Source organism: Caenorhabditis remanei, chromosome II (assembly GCF_010183535.1).
Source record: "Caenorhabditis remanei strain PX506 chromosome II, whole genome shotgun sequence".
Lineage (NCBI taxonomy): Eukaryota > Metazoa > Nematoda > Chromadorea > Rhabditida > Rhabditidae > Caenorhabditis > Caenorhabditis remanei.
The window spans coordinates 2,700,867-2,714,786 of record NC_071329.1 but is presented as its reverse complement, the minus strand read 5'-3'; the positions used below and the strand labels follow the sequence as shown (position 1 = coordinate 2,714,786).

The window sequence follows — 13,920 nt, the reverse complement described above, 5'->3', positions numbered from 1 at the left end:
CCCGTACCGTCCCCCGTTTTCGTTTTTACCTATCCTTCTGCCTGTATGGGTACCGGTTCGTCCCGATGCCGTCCTGCGGGGCGGTGGACCTAATTGCTGTCCATTTCCTTTTGTACCGTCCCCACTGAGCACTCTGCTCTTTCTTACCTTCTTTCTCTCATTTCCCCTGCATGCATTGATTTTACGAAAGGCATTTTCAGAAGAATGACTACTAGTAGTCCCCAACCTCTGTTCTACCAATCGTCGAAGTGTGTGGCTCTGTACTTGGATGCTAATAAAAGGTGAGCCATAGAAAGTCAATACCAATCCATCATTGACTGAGCATTTTCAGATTCCAACTATCCCTACGATGCCCTGAATTCCAAAGAGTTCACCAGACCGCAACTCTAAGAGTCCATGATCTCAAAATGCGTCCGAATGACTTCGTAGTCAACGACACCACTTTCACTATGGGTGTTATTCAGAAATACACTAACACACAAACTCCTGAATTCGTCAAAGTCCAGAATGCCAGCGGTGGAATCAAGCATGACGTGGATAGGTATGGGTTAAGAAGTAATGGACAAGAGGGGAATCAAGACGCTCTCATACTCATCTTTTTGGATAAGCAATTGCGGCAGATGGTGGCAGATCGTGAGAGACGAGGATTGGATGTAGTGTCTGACTTGGATCTTGAGGCGAAACAATTGGAGATTCTCTCCTATGTTATGCGAATGACTAACCAGGAGCCACCGTTCACTCAATATTTTCAATTGACATTTTCCAATGGCACTGTGCAAAACGTGGAGCGTGTGGAGTATAACAAGAATCTCAAAATCACCAGGAATTACATTCTTGAAAAAATCTTTGCCGGTATGAAAGTTCAAATCGGAAGACTACAAATCGGAGGAGACAAATTCGACTCACTTTTGGGGCGATTGCTTCGATTTACTGCAGAGCAAGTGATAGTTCCCGAGCAACAAGGCAACGCGTTTCATGGTAATACACTCAATGGTCAAAACGAAAAATTGTTGCCAATTCAAGATGGGAATTTGAAAGTTTCGGAATTGATTGTCACTGATGAAAGTTTGAATAACGCTATAGCTGGTATCAAAACAAGTCTATCCAAAACTAACGTCTCTTTGAAGAAATTAACATGTGCCTATCAATCATTTCCTGATGACCCAATTGTTCAAAACGCCGAGTTTTTGTGTGTCGCTGGATATGGAACTCTGGAAGTGTTTAATGAAAGACACAACAATCGAATCCATCTTGGGGAGTGTGATGTCATGGAAACGGATTTTATGAATCTTCTCAACAAATGGGCGATGGAAAAGAGCGAGGTTGGCAGATTCTACTCGATTGGTTTCAAACAAGTCAAGAAAATAGAGGAACTCTTCACTCTTTTCAAAAACTTTCCAGGTGCTGAAAGAGGGCATAACGAGGAAACGAGGTAAGACTAGGCCCTTCTAAATTTTACAAAACTTATTTTCAGATTGTCCCAATTTCCAGAATGTATCATTATCCCAATGAGAGATAATACTGAGTTGAATGTGTGGTTTGAGGAAACAAATGAGGAGGATAAAGAGTACTGTGACACTAAATATATAGTGAAGATCAAAGTGCAGAATAGCGGATATGCACTAGTTCATGGATCGTTCTAATCTACCATTACATTAAATTCACTATAAGTGTTCCTACTGGAATTTCAATTACTATAACTTTAATCTGAATAAATCCTTCACTGTCTCTGCTTTTTTTGTTAGTTTGCAGTTTAGCAATGTTTCAGACGCAGCATCCCCTTTTCTCTATGCCATCTGTCTTTGCGCGCGGAAACGAAGCCTTCAGAGAGGACACATCCACCGTCTCACACCGTCAGTACACCTCGTCTCACACCCTCAGTACACACCGTCTGCATAGTGTAAACGATTTGAAAACGGTGTGACGTCATCGAAGTCTTCAGAGAGGACACATCCATCACTCACTACCGTCATCATGCCTTGCCCCACCCACCCGTCCTGCGGGGTGGTTGGCCTAATTGCTGTCTGTTACCTATTGTACCGTCCCCACTGTGGACACTGCTCCTTCTTACCTTCTTTCTCTCATTTCACCTACATGCATTGATTTTAAGACAGACTTTTTCAGAAGTATGACAACTCGCAATCCTCTGTTCTACCAATCGTCGAAGTGTGTCGCCCGGTACTTGGAGGCTAATATAAGGTAAATCATATCAAACCTATCCAAACTATTATCTACTCCCCATTTTCAGATTTCAATTGTTCCTACGATGCCCCGGATTCTGTTCTGTGCACAAGACCCAACCTGTCAGAATCCATGAATTGAAAGTGCGTCCGAACAATTTTGAGGTCAACGGCACCGTCTTTAGTGTAGGAATCATAAGGAAATACCCAGCAACTACACCGACTCCAAAATCTGTTAAAATCTCAAATGCCGGCGGTGGAATCCAGTATGACGTGGATAGGTATGGAATAAGAAGAGATGGACAAGAGGAGACTCGAGAAATGACGGGTGCAATGCGTGACGCCGCTCAACTCAACTTTTTTGAAGATCTGTTGGAATGGATGGCGAGGGATCGTGAGAGACAGAGATGGGATGTGGACTGGGGTCTTCTGATTGAGGCGAGACAATTGGAGATTCTCTCCTATCGTATGCGAATGACTAACCAGGAGCCACCATTCACTCAATATCTACAATTGACGATTACCAATGGCACTGCGCAAAAAGTAGAACTTGTGGAGTATGACAAGAATCTAAAGTTCACCAGGAATTACATTCTCGGGAAGATCTTTGGAGTGGTTAAAGTTCAAGTAGGAAGCCTTCAAATCGGAGAAGACAAATTCAACTCACGTTTGGGCTTTTATCGTGCTGAAGATGAAGAGATAGTTCTCGAGCAACCGGGCAACGCGTTTCATATGAGTCCACGCGATGGTCAAATTGAACCATTGTTGCCAGTTCCAGAAGAAACATTGAAAATCGGAGAGATGATTGTCACTGGGAATTTGAAAAACGCTTTGGCTAGTATTAAAACATGTCTATCCGAGAACAATCCCCCCTTTAAAAAGTTAACATGCGCATATCAATCATTTCCGGATGATCCACTCGTTCAAACCGCTAAACTTATATGTATTGCCCGTACAGCAAGTCTTAGGGTGTTCAATGGGAAAATCAACAATAATCGAATTCATCTCAGAAGTTGTAACATTCAGCAAAAGAGCTTTAGGAATCTTGTCAACAAATGGGCGATGGAGAAAAGCGAGATTGGGAGATTCTACTCCATTGGATTCAACAAAGTCAAGGAAATTGAGGAGTTCTTCTCTCTGTTCATAAACATTCCAGGCGCTGAAAGAGGAGATAACGAGGAGACTAGGTAAAACTAGTCATGCTTTACAAAATTATACAATATCAATTTTCAGATGGTCTGAATTCCCAGAATGTATCATTATCCCAATGAGAGACGAGACCGAGTTGAATGTGTGGTTTGAAAAAACAAACGAGGAGGATAAGGTGTACTGTAACACTAAATATATAGTGAAGATCAAAGTGCAGAACAGCGGATATGCACAAGTTCATGGATCGTTCTAATCTACCATTACATTAAATGCACCGACTGTATAAGGGTTCTTACTGAAATTTCGATTACTATAACTTTAATCCGAATAAATCCTTTATTACTGTCTCTGGTTTTTTGTTAGTTTGCAGTTTATAAATGTTTCAGACGCAGGATTACCTATTCTGTATGCCATCTGTCTTTGCGCGCGGAAACGAAGCCTTCAGAGAGGACACATCCACCATTGCACATCGTCAGCATACCTCGTCTCGTTGCAATTGCATACCGTGCATCTGTCTGTGTGAACGGTTGGAAAACGATGTGACGTCATCAATGTCTTCAGAGAGGACACATCCACCACTCACTAATCAGTGCGCACACCGTCATCATGCCTTGCCCCACCCACCCGTCCTGCGGGGTGGTGGACCTCATTTTTGACCATTGCACTGTGTACCGTCCCCCTTGTGCACACTGCTCCTTCTTACCATCTTTTTATCATTTCCCCTGCATACATTGATTTTATGACATACTTTTCAGAAGAATGACAACTCGCAATCCTCTGTTCTACCAATCGTCGAAGTGTGTCGCCCTGTACTTGGATGCGAATATAAGGTAAGCCATATCAAACCTATCCAAACTATTATCTATTCCCCATTTTCAGATTCCAATTGTTCCTACAATGCCCCGGAATCCGTTCTGTTTACAATACTCAACCGGTTAGAATCCATGAGTTGAAAGTGCGCCCCAACAACTTTCAAATCAATGGTACCGTCTTCAGTGTTGGAATCATTAGAAAATACTCAACAACCACACCAACTCCTGAATCCGTAAAACTCCGGAATGCCGACGGTGGAATCCATCATGACGTGGATAGGTATGGGATAAGAAGTGATGGACGTGAGGAGGGGAATCAAGAGATGGCGGGTGCAATGCGTGACGCCACCCAACTTAACTTTTTGGAAGCGCTGTTGGAATTTATGGTGAGAGATGGTGAGAGACAGAGATGTGATATGGAGCATGACTGGGATCTTTGGATAGAGGCGAGACAATTGGAGATTCTCTCCTATCGTATGCGAATCAGTAACCAGGAGCCACCATTCACTCAATATCTCCAATTGACGATTACAACTGGCACTGTGCAAAAAGTGGAACGTGTGGAGTATGACAAGAATCTCAAGTTCACCAGAGATTACATTCTCGGGAAGATCTTTGGTGTAGTAAAAGTTCAAGTCGGAAGTCTACAAATCGGAGAAGACAAATTCAACTCACGTTTGGGCCTTCATCATGCTGAAGATGAAGAGATAGTACTCGCGCGACCGGGCAACGCTTTCGATGTTTATACACTCAGTGGTCAAATTGAACCATTGTTGCCAGTTCCAGAAGGAAAATTGGAAATTGCCGAGATGCGAGTTACTGGAAATCTGAAGAACGCACTGACTAGTATCAAGACAAGTCTATCCGAGAACCCATTGAAGAAGTTAACATGTGCTTATCAGCCATTTCCGGATGGCCCAGTGCTTCAAAACGCTGAAATTCTATGTATTGCTGGTCCCGTAAGTCTCAAGGTGTTCAATGGGAATCTCAACAACAATCGAATTCATCTCAGAAGTTGTAACATTATGCAGACGGACTTTATGAATCTTGTTAATAAATGGACAACGGAAAAGAACGAGGTTGGCAGATTCTACTCCATTGAATTCAGACAAGAAAAGGGAATTAAGCGATTCATCAAAATGTTCAGAAACCTTCCAGTGGCGGAGAGAGGAGAAAACGATGAGTCAAGGTAGGACTACATGAGCCTTACCAAATTTATTAGTATATTTTCAGATTGTCCCAGTACCGAGAGTGCATCATTATCCCGATGAGAGATGAGACCGAGTTAAATGTGTGGTGTGAGAGAACAAACGAGAATGATAAGGCGTACTGTGACAATAAATTCATAGCGAAGATCAAAGTGCAGCATAGTGGATATGCACGAGTTCATTGATCATTCTAATTTACAATTTTATTAATTGCACGGGCTGTATAATGGTTTATATTGGAATCTGAATTCCAAAAACTTTAATTCGAATGAATATTTTGTTTTTGTCTCTGGTTTTTGTTAGTTCGCAGTTTAAAAATGTGTCATCCCCTTTGCTATTTGTCTGTGGTTCAATTTGTCCAGATGTCTCCTTTTTCCTAAGTCTTCCGATGGCCTCGACCGCTCTAGGCTAAAGTATCTCTAGGAAAACCGATTAACACCTATACGGACTTGCGTACCATGGGAAACTCATTCCGTATGCTAGTGGGGGATGGGGAGTGAACGAACTCCGAACGATGTCAAATCGTTCTCGCACACAATTCCGTTGAGCAAGCGTGCTAAGTTAAGAAGAGAAGACAACGGGACAGATGTCACACGCAGCGAAGAGAGGTTTATTCGAGTTTTAAAATCGATTTTAACAGAGATAAAACTAGAGCAATCCAAATCCAAGAAAATCACTTATACACACCGGACGATTTATGAAATGGGACATAATAACAATTAATTGACTCGTGCGTGTCCCTTTTTTTAGTACTTTAATCTTCATGAGGTCTTCCTTATGGGAGTGACGGCCTACACGGTTTTCGCTCGCAAACTTATTAAGCAAACGCAATCTGTAGAGTAGACCATAGAGAAAGAGACATCAACCGATAAGCAGACCGACGCGCGGTGTGCTGGGGGAAGAATACAAGGCAGTCATAATGAAGGTGTGAATTCTGAATGATGAATGTGTCCTTGCTGAAGGCCCACAGGGTTTTCACACTCTAAGTTACAGAGAAAATGCGCTCTGTAGGGAAAGAAAAAAGACAATGAGAGAAGAAGGTATACTGAACTACACAAAAGAGTTATATCTGTTCAAACCGCTTCTGATCAACAACGAACGAACAAACAGTAAAAATAAAATTATTCGAGTTTCCAAACAGAGATAAACAGGAAAATCAATGATGAAGTCAGAACAATCCAAATTCAGGGGAACACGTACATGCATTATATAAAATGGTAGATTAGAACAATTAATTGATTTGTGCGTCACCTCTTTTTTGTATTTCGATCTTCACTATGAATCTAGTGTCACAGTACTCTTTATCCTCATCGTTTGTTTCGTCAACCCACACATTCAACTCGGTCTCGTCTCCCATCGGGATAATGATACATTCTGGGAATTGGGACAATCTGAAAATATACTAATGGGTATAATTGGGAATCATCTAGTCATACCTTGACTCATCGCTTACTCCTCTCTCCACGCCTGGAAGGTTTCTGAACATCCCGAAGAATTCCTCTATACTTGTTTGATCTTGGAACCCGATGGAGTAGAATTGTCCAACCTTCGTACATACATTAAGAAGATCCATAAAATCCGTTTGCACTACATCACATTCCGTGAGATGAATTCGATTGTTGAGTCTACCATTGAACACTTTCAGACTACAAATTCCATCGACAAACAAAAATTCAGCGTTTTGAAGCACTGGGTCATCCGGAAGTGGTTGATAGGCACATGTTACCTTCTTCAACGGTGGATTGCTCACTGATAGACTTGTCTTTATACTAGCCAGCGCGTTGATTAGATTCCCAGTGACTCGCATCTCTCCGATTCCCAATTTTCCTTCTGGAACTGGCAACAATGGTTCCATTTGATCTTCACAACGGCTCAATTGGAATGCGTTGTACGGCCCGCGTTCCTGAAACGTATCTTGCACTGGATCTTCTGCAGCAATTCGGAGGTAGAACATATCGTGTAAGTCGAAATCGTCATGTCCAACATGTAGGTTTTTGATTATAACATTTCTCTGAGCTACTCCAAAGATCCTTTTAAGAATGTAATCCCTGGTAAAATTGAGATTCTTGTCATACGCCACATGCTCCATTTTCTGTATTGCTCCATTTGTCAACGTCAGTTGCAGATCATGGGTAAATGGTGGTACTTGATTACTCATTCGCAGACGATATGCAGAAATTTTTAACTTTTTCTCTTCAATCGCAAGATCCAGACTGCGCACCACATCACATCTCCATCTCAGAGTCTCACGATGGCTCACCATCGATTGTAATTGATTTTCCAATTCATTAACTTTTGCGGCGTCTCGATATATTCCCTCTTCACGGAGACCATACTTATCCACGTCATGCTTGATTCCACCTCTAGCATTATTGAGTTTGACGGATTCAGGAGTTGGTGTGTTAGTGTATCTCTGGATGATACTGACATAATAGACGGTGCCATTGATCTCAAAGTCATTCGGACGCATTTTGAGATCATTAATTCTCAATGTTTGGGTATTATGGATAGTTTGGAATCCCGGGCAGCGTAGGTACAATTGTAATCTGAAAATCGAGAGTAAATATGGTTGGGATTGGTTTGATACGACTCAACTTATATTAGCATCCAAGTACATAGCGACACACTTCGACGATTGGTAGAACAGAGGTTGGGGACGACTAGTTGTCATTTTTCTGTAAATTTCTGTTTTGAATGGGACAGGGAGGGGTGAGTAGGAAGGAAGCGAAAAAGAAGTGTGCACAGTGGGGACGGTACAATGCGCAATGGAGAGAAATTAGGTTCACCACCCCGCAGGACGGGGGCGGTACAAGGCATGATGCTCCAATGTGTTTGCGCGCGGAAACGAGGTCTTCAGAGCGGACACATCCACCATTCCACACCGTCAGTATGCCTCGTCTCGTTGCCCTTGCCTACCGCGCATCTCTCTATGTAAACGATTTGAAAACGTTGTGACGTCATCGAGGTCTTCAGAGAGGACACATCCATCACTCAGTATGCATAACCGTCATCAAGCCCTGTATCGCTCCCCTTGCACACTGTGGATCTCTCTCAATTTGACGTGTGCACCCGTCCTGCGGGGTGTTGGACCTCATTTTTGGCCATTGCACAGTGTACCGTCCCCACTGGGCACACTGCTCCTTCTTACCTTCTTTTTCTCATTTTCCCTTCATACATCGATTTTAAGACATACTTTTTCAGAGAAAATGGCAACTAGTCGTCCCCGACCTCTGTTCTACCAATCGTCGAAGTGTGTCGCCCTGTACTTGGAGGTTAATATAAGGTAAGTCATATCAAACCTATTCAAAATTATATCCACTCCTGATTTTCAGATTCGAATTGTACCTACGATGCCCTAGATTCCGTTCTGTACACAAGACTGAACCTGTAAGAATCCATGACTTGAAAGTGCGCCCCAACGACTTTGAAATCAATGGCACCGTCTTCAGTGTTGAAACCATCAGTTTGCGAATGAGTAACCAGGAGCCACCATTCACTTATATCCAGTTGGCAATGACAACTGGCACGGCGCAAAAAGTGGAACGTGTGGAGTATGACAAGAATCTCAAGATCGCCAGGGATTACATTCTTGGAAGAATTTTTGGTGTAAAAAAAGTTCAAGTCGGAAGTCTACAAATCGGAGAAGACAAATGCTCACATGTGGTGTACATCTCTCAAGGTGCTGAAGAGCATCGTATATATGCCGGGCGACCGGGCAACGCGTTTCATATGCGTACACTCAGTGGTCAAATTTTACCATTGTTGCCAGTTCCAGAAGGAAAATTGGAAATTGCTGAGATGCGAGTCACTGGGAATCTGAAAAACGCACTGGCTAGTATCAAGACTAGTTTATCCAAGAGCAATCCACCCTTGAAGAAGTTGACATATGCCTATCAACCGCTTCCGGATGACCCAGTGCTTCAAAACGCTGAAGTTTTATGTATTGTCGGTAATGCAAGTCTCAAGGTGTTCAATGGAAATCGCAACAGCAATCGAATTCATCTCAGAAGTTGTAATATTGTGCAGGCAGACTTTATGAATCTAATCAACAAATGGGAATGGGAGATGGAAAAGAGCGATGTTGGCAGATTCTACTCCATTGGATTCAAACAAGAAAAGTTAATGCACCGATTTTTCAGAATGTTCAGAAACCTTCCAGGGGCGGAGAGAGGAGAGAACGATGAGTCAAGGTAGGACTACATGAGCCTTACCAAACCTATTAGTATATTTTCAGATTGTCCAAGTACCGGGAGTGCGTTATTATTCCGATGAGAGACGAGACCGAGTTAAATGTGTGGTGTGAGAGAACAAGCGAGGAGGATAAAGCGTACTGTGACAATATACTCATAGTGAAAATCAAAGTGCAGAATAGTGGATATGCACAAGTTCATGGATTGTTCTAATTTGTATGTGTTACTACTGGAATTGAGATTTCTAAGACTTTAATTCTAATAAATCTTTTATTACAGTCCCCGTTTTTTGTCTCTTTCATTGCGGGTTTACTGTGTGTCCATCTTCAACTAGTAATAATGGATCAATTTGACCTTAGCATGAGATATACCGTAAAAACTGTATTTGAGGTGCTACTTTATTTGAAGTGCCCCTTTAATAGTGGTGCCCTCGACGGAGCCTTTGAACAATAGAGTTGCATGCACCTCAAATACAGTTTTTACGGTACCTAACAGCTCTCCCGTACAAAATCCTTCGGATACTCTTCAGCTGCATTGGGATGAGCAGAAAAGAGGTCCCCCTGATGAGAGCGTCCTCGCTGACAGCCTATTACAGACAAACGCGCGGTGTGCAGGAGGAAAAACACAGGACAGTGAAGATGTGAATGGTATATGATGGATGTGTCCTTGCTGAAGGGCCACAAGTTTTTCACACTCTGAATCATTTAGCAAATCCGCTCTGTAGGGAAAGAAAAAAGACAATGAGAGAAGAACGAATACTGAAATGCTTATTAAAAACAACAAAGAAACAGTAAAAAGAGATTTATTCGAGTTTTCAAAAAGTTTTCAAAAATAAAGTCAGAATATATAATTATTAGAACAATTAGAAAAATTGTTTGACTTGTGCGTGTCCTCTTTTTTGTACTATGACCTTCACGATGAATCTAGTGTCGCAGTACTCCTTGTCCTCATCGTTTGTTTTATCGACCCACGTATTTAACTCGATCTCATCAGTCATCGGGACAATTAAACACTCCCGGTACATGGACAATCTGAAAAAAGATTAATGGGTTTCGTAAGGCTTATCTATTCTTACCTTGACTCATCGCTTTCTCCTGTCTCCACGCCTGGAAGGTTTCTGAACATTTCGAAGAATTCCTCAATAGGTGTTTGAAATTGGAACCCAATGGAGTAGAATTGTCCAACCTTCGTACATATATTAAGAAGATCCGTGACACCCGCTGCCATGACATCACATTCCGCCAGATGAATTCGATTATTGAGTCTTCCATTGAACACTTTCAGACTTCCAATTCCAGCGACACACAAAAATTCAGTGTTTTGAAGCACCGGGTCATCCGGAAGTGGTTGATAGGGACATGTTATCTTTTTCAAAGGGGGATTGCTCACTGATAGACTTGCCTTGATACTAGCCAACGCGTTTTTCAAATTTCCAGTGACTCGCATCTCTCCGATTTCCAATTTTCCTTTTGGAACAGGCAACAATGGTTCCATTTGATCTTCGCAACGTTTAATTTGGAATGCATTGTACGGTCCGTCTTCCTGCGGCACATCTCGGTCTTCTTCATCAGCAGCCATTCGGAGGTAGAACATCTGGTGTAAGTCAAAATCGTCATGTCCAATATGTAAATCCTTGATTTGAACTTTTCTTTTAGCTACTCCAAAAATCCTTCCAAGAATGTAATCCCTGGTGAACTTGAGATTTTTGTCATACGCAACATGCTCCACTTTCTGTACTGTTCCATTTCTCAATGCCAGTTGCAGATCGTGGGTAAATGGCGGTTCTTGATTACTCATTCGAAGACGATATGCCGAAATCTCCAACTTTTTTTGTTCAATCGCAAGATCCAAACCACGATCGCCCACCATCAACTTCAATTTCTCTTCCAACTCTTTAACTTTTGTGGCGTCTTGTATCCTCCCCTCTTCACGGAGGCCATACTTATCTACGTCATGTGGAAAACCACCGCTGGCATTCCGGAGTTTGACGGATTCGGGAGTTGGTGTGTCAGTGTATCTCTGGATGACACTGACACAATAGACGGTGCCATTGATCTCAAAGTCATTCGGTCGCATTTTGAGATCATTAATTCTCAATGTTTGGTTATTGTGGATAGTTTGGAACCCAGGGCATCGTAGCGATAGTTGGAATCTGAAAATGTTTGATAAATGATGGTTCAGTATCGGCTTTCGTTGGCTCACCTTATGTTAGCATCCAAGTACAGAGCCACACACTTCGACGATTGGTAGAACAGAGGTTGAGGACGACTAGTTGCCATTTTTCTGAAAATTTCTATTTTGAATGGGACAGGGAGGGGTGGGTAGGAAGGAAGAGAAAGAGAAATGTGCACTGGGGGATTGTACTGGGCCTGATGACGGCTATGCATACTCAGTGATGAATGTGTCCTCTCTGAAGACCTTGATGACGTCACACCATTTTCCAACCGTTCACACAGACAGATGGGCGGTATGCAAGGGCAACGAGACGAGGTAGACTGACGGTGGGCAATGGTGGATATGTCCTCTCTGAAGGCTTCGGTTCTGTGCGCAAATACAGGTGGGATGTAGACCTTGCACGCCGCGCGTCTGTCTGTGGAAACGGTTTAAAAACGGTGTGACGTCATCGAGGTCTTGAGAGAGGACACACCGATCACTCAGTATGCATAACCGTCATCAAGCCCTGCCCCGCCTCCCTGCACACACCATTGCGCCTCGTACCGTCCCCCCTGTGCATACTGCTCCTTCTTACCTTCTTTCTCTTATTTCTCCTTCATACATTGATTTTAAGACAGACATTTTCAGGAGTATGACAACTAGTCGTCCCCAACCTCTGTTCTACCAATCGTCAAAATGTGTTGCTATGTACTTGAAGGCCAATATAAGGTGAGCCATAGAAAGTCAATACCACACCATTATCTACTGTACATTTTTAGATTCCAATTATTCGTTCGATGCCCGGGCTTCCGAACAATTCACCAGACCGCAACTTTCAGAATCCCAGATCTCAAAATGCGTCCGCATGACTTCAAAATCAATGACACCACTTTCACTCTGGGTGTCATCCAGAAATATACTACCACACCAACTCCTGAAACCGTCAAACTCCAGAATGCCAGCGGTGGAATTCAGTATGACGTGGATAAGTATGGGTTAAAAAGTGAAGATGGACTAGAGGAGAATCGAGACGCCAACATACTCGCCTATTTGAAAAGGCATTTGCTGTGGATGGTGGCAGATCGTGAGAGACGTGGATTGGATGTGGATCCTGACTTGGATCTTAGAATTGAGGAGAGACAATTGGAAGTTTTAGCATATCAAATGCGAATGACTAACCAGGAGCCACCGTTCACTCAATACCTTCAATTGACGATTACAACTGGCACTGTGCAGAAAGTGGAGCGTGTGGAGTATAACAAAAATCTCAAGTCCACCAGGGACTACATTCTTGGAAAGATCTTTGGAGTGGATAAAGTTCAAGTAGGAAACCTACAAATCGGGGAGGACAAATTCGACTCACATTTTATGTTCTTCCTTCAATTTGCTGAAGAGGGAGGGCTAATTGTCAAGCGACAATCGGGAAATGCGTTTTATGTTTATACACTCAATGGGCAAGTGGAACCATTGTTGCCAATTCAAGATCGAAAATTGGAAATAGGAGAGATGCGGGTCACCGGGAATCTAAAAAACGCGCTGGCCAGTATCAAGTCATGCCTATCTGAGAGAAATCCCCCCATAAAGAAGTTAGCATGTGTCTATCAACCATTTCCGAATGATCCAATTGTTCAAGCCGCCAAATTTCTATGTATTGTTGGTAAAGCAAGTCTGAAGGTGTTCGAAGGAAATTTCAGCAATAACCGAATTCATCTCGAAAGATGCGACATTTTGGAGACAGACTTTATGAATCTCGTCAGCAAATGGGAGACGGAAAAGAACGAGGTTAGCAGATTCTACTCCATTGGATTCAATAAAGTCAAGGAAATCGAGCGATTCTTTGAAATTTTAAGAAATGTTCCAGGGGCGGAGACAGGAAAAAGCTATGTGTCAAGGTGAGACTAGATGAGTTTTACCAAACCCATTAATATATTTCCAGATTGTCCAAGTATCGGGATTGCGTCATTATCCCATTGAGAAATAATACTGAGTTGAATGTGTGGTTTGAGAAGAAAAAATTGGAGGACAAGGTGTACTGTAACACTAGATTCATAGTGAAGATCAAAGTGCAGAATATTGGAAATGCACAAGTTCATGGATCACTCTAATTTACCATTTCATTAATTGCACGGGCTGTATAATTGTTCTTACCGAAATCTGGATTTCAATTACTTTAATTGAAATGAATATTTTAAGATTGTCTCTGGTTTTTTGTTAGTCACAGTTTAGA

At 42.4% G+C, this 13,920-nt stretch overlaps 7 protein-coding genes across 7 annotated transcripts; 5 read left to right on the top strand and 2 right to left on the bottom strand.

Moving 5' to 3' along the window:
- Window positions 1–204: 204 nt before the first annotated feature.
- Window positions 205–1,643, top strand: GCK72_004132 (uncharacterized protein; the record flags this gene model as incomplete). Its single annotated transcript, XM_053724486.1, has 3 exons — window positions 205–281; window positions 332–1,432; window positions 1,475–1,643. The coding sequence occupies 3 exons, from the start codon at window positions 205–207 to the stop codon at window positions 1,641–1,643; spliced, it is 1,347 nt and encodes a 448-aa protein (XP_053588680.1).
- A 485-nt stretch (window positions 1,644–2,128) lies between these two features.
- Window positions 2,129–3,582, top strand: GCK72_004131 (uncharacterized protein; the record flags this gene model as incomplete). The annotated part of the gene is made up of 3 exons (XM_053724485.1): window positions 2,129–2,199; window positions 2,249–3,367; window positions 3,414–3,582. 3 exons carry the CDS (start codon window positions 2,129–2,131, stop codon window positions 3,580–3,582), a joined length of 1,359 nt encoding a protein of 452 aa, XP_053588679.1.
- Window positions 3,583–4,088: 506 nt separating this feature from the next.
- Window positions 4,089–5,534, top strand: GCK72_004130 (uncharacterized protein; the record flags this gene model as incomplete). The annotated part of the gene is made up of 3 exons (XM_053724484.1): window positions 4,089–4,159; window positions 4,209–5,330; window positions 5,375–5,534. The coding sequence occupies 3 exons, from the start codon at window positions 4,089–4,091 to the stop codon at window positions 5,532–5,534; spliced, it is 1,353 nt and encodes a 450-aa protein (XP_053588678.1).
- Window positions 5,535–6,580: 1,046 nt separating this feature from the next.
- Window positions 6,581–8,020, bottom strand: GCK72_004129 (uncharacterized protein; the record flags this gene model as incomplete). Its single annotated transcript, XM_053724483.1, has 3 exons — window positions 6,581–6,740; window positions 6,786–7,895; window positions 7,977–8,020. 3 exons carry the CDS (start codon window positions 8,018–8,020, stop codon window positions 6,581–6,583), a joined length of 1,314 nt encoding a protein of 437 aa, XP_053588677.1.
- A 535-nt stretch (window positions 8,021–8,555) lies between these two features.
- Window positions 8,556–9,752, top strand: GCK72_004128 (uncharacterized protein; the record flags this gene model as incomplete). Its single annotated transcript, XM_053724482.1, has 3 exons — window positions 8,556–8,632; window positions 8,682–9,539; window positions 9,584–9,752. The coding sequence occupies 3 exons, from the start codon at window positions 8,556–8,558 to the stop codon at window positions 9,750–9,752; spliced, it is 1,104 nt and encodes a 367-aa protein (XP_053588676.1).
- A 649-nt stretch (window positions 9,753–10,401) lies between these two features.
- Window positions 10,402–11,818, bottom strand: GCK72_004127 (uncharacterized protein; the record flags this gene model as incomplete). Its single annotated transcript, XM_003101713.2, has 3 exons — window positions 10,402–10,570; window positions 10,615–11,691; window positions 11,742–11,818. 3 exons carry the CDS (start codon window positions 11,816–11,818, stop codon window positions 10,402–10,404), a joined length of 1,323 nt encoding a protein of 440 aa, XP_003101761.2.
- Window positions 11,819–12,345: 527 nt separating this feature from the next.
- Window positions 12,346–13,798, top strand: GCK72_004126 (uncharacterized protein; the record flags this gene model as incomplete). The annotated part of the gene is made up of 3 exons (XM_003101767.2): window positions 12,346–12,422; window positions 12,473–13,585; window positions 13,630–13,798. 3 exons carry the CDS (start codon window positions 12,346–12,348, stop codon window positions 13,796–13,798), a joined length of 1,359 nt encoding a protein of 452 aa, XP_003101815.2.
- Window positions 13,799–13,920: the final 122 nt, after the last annotated feature.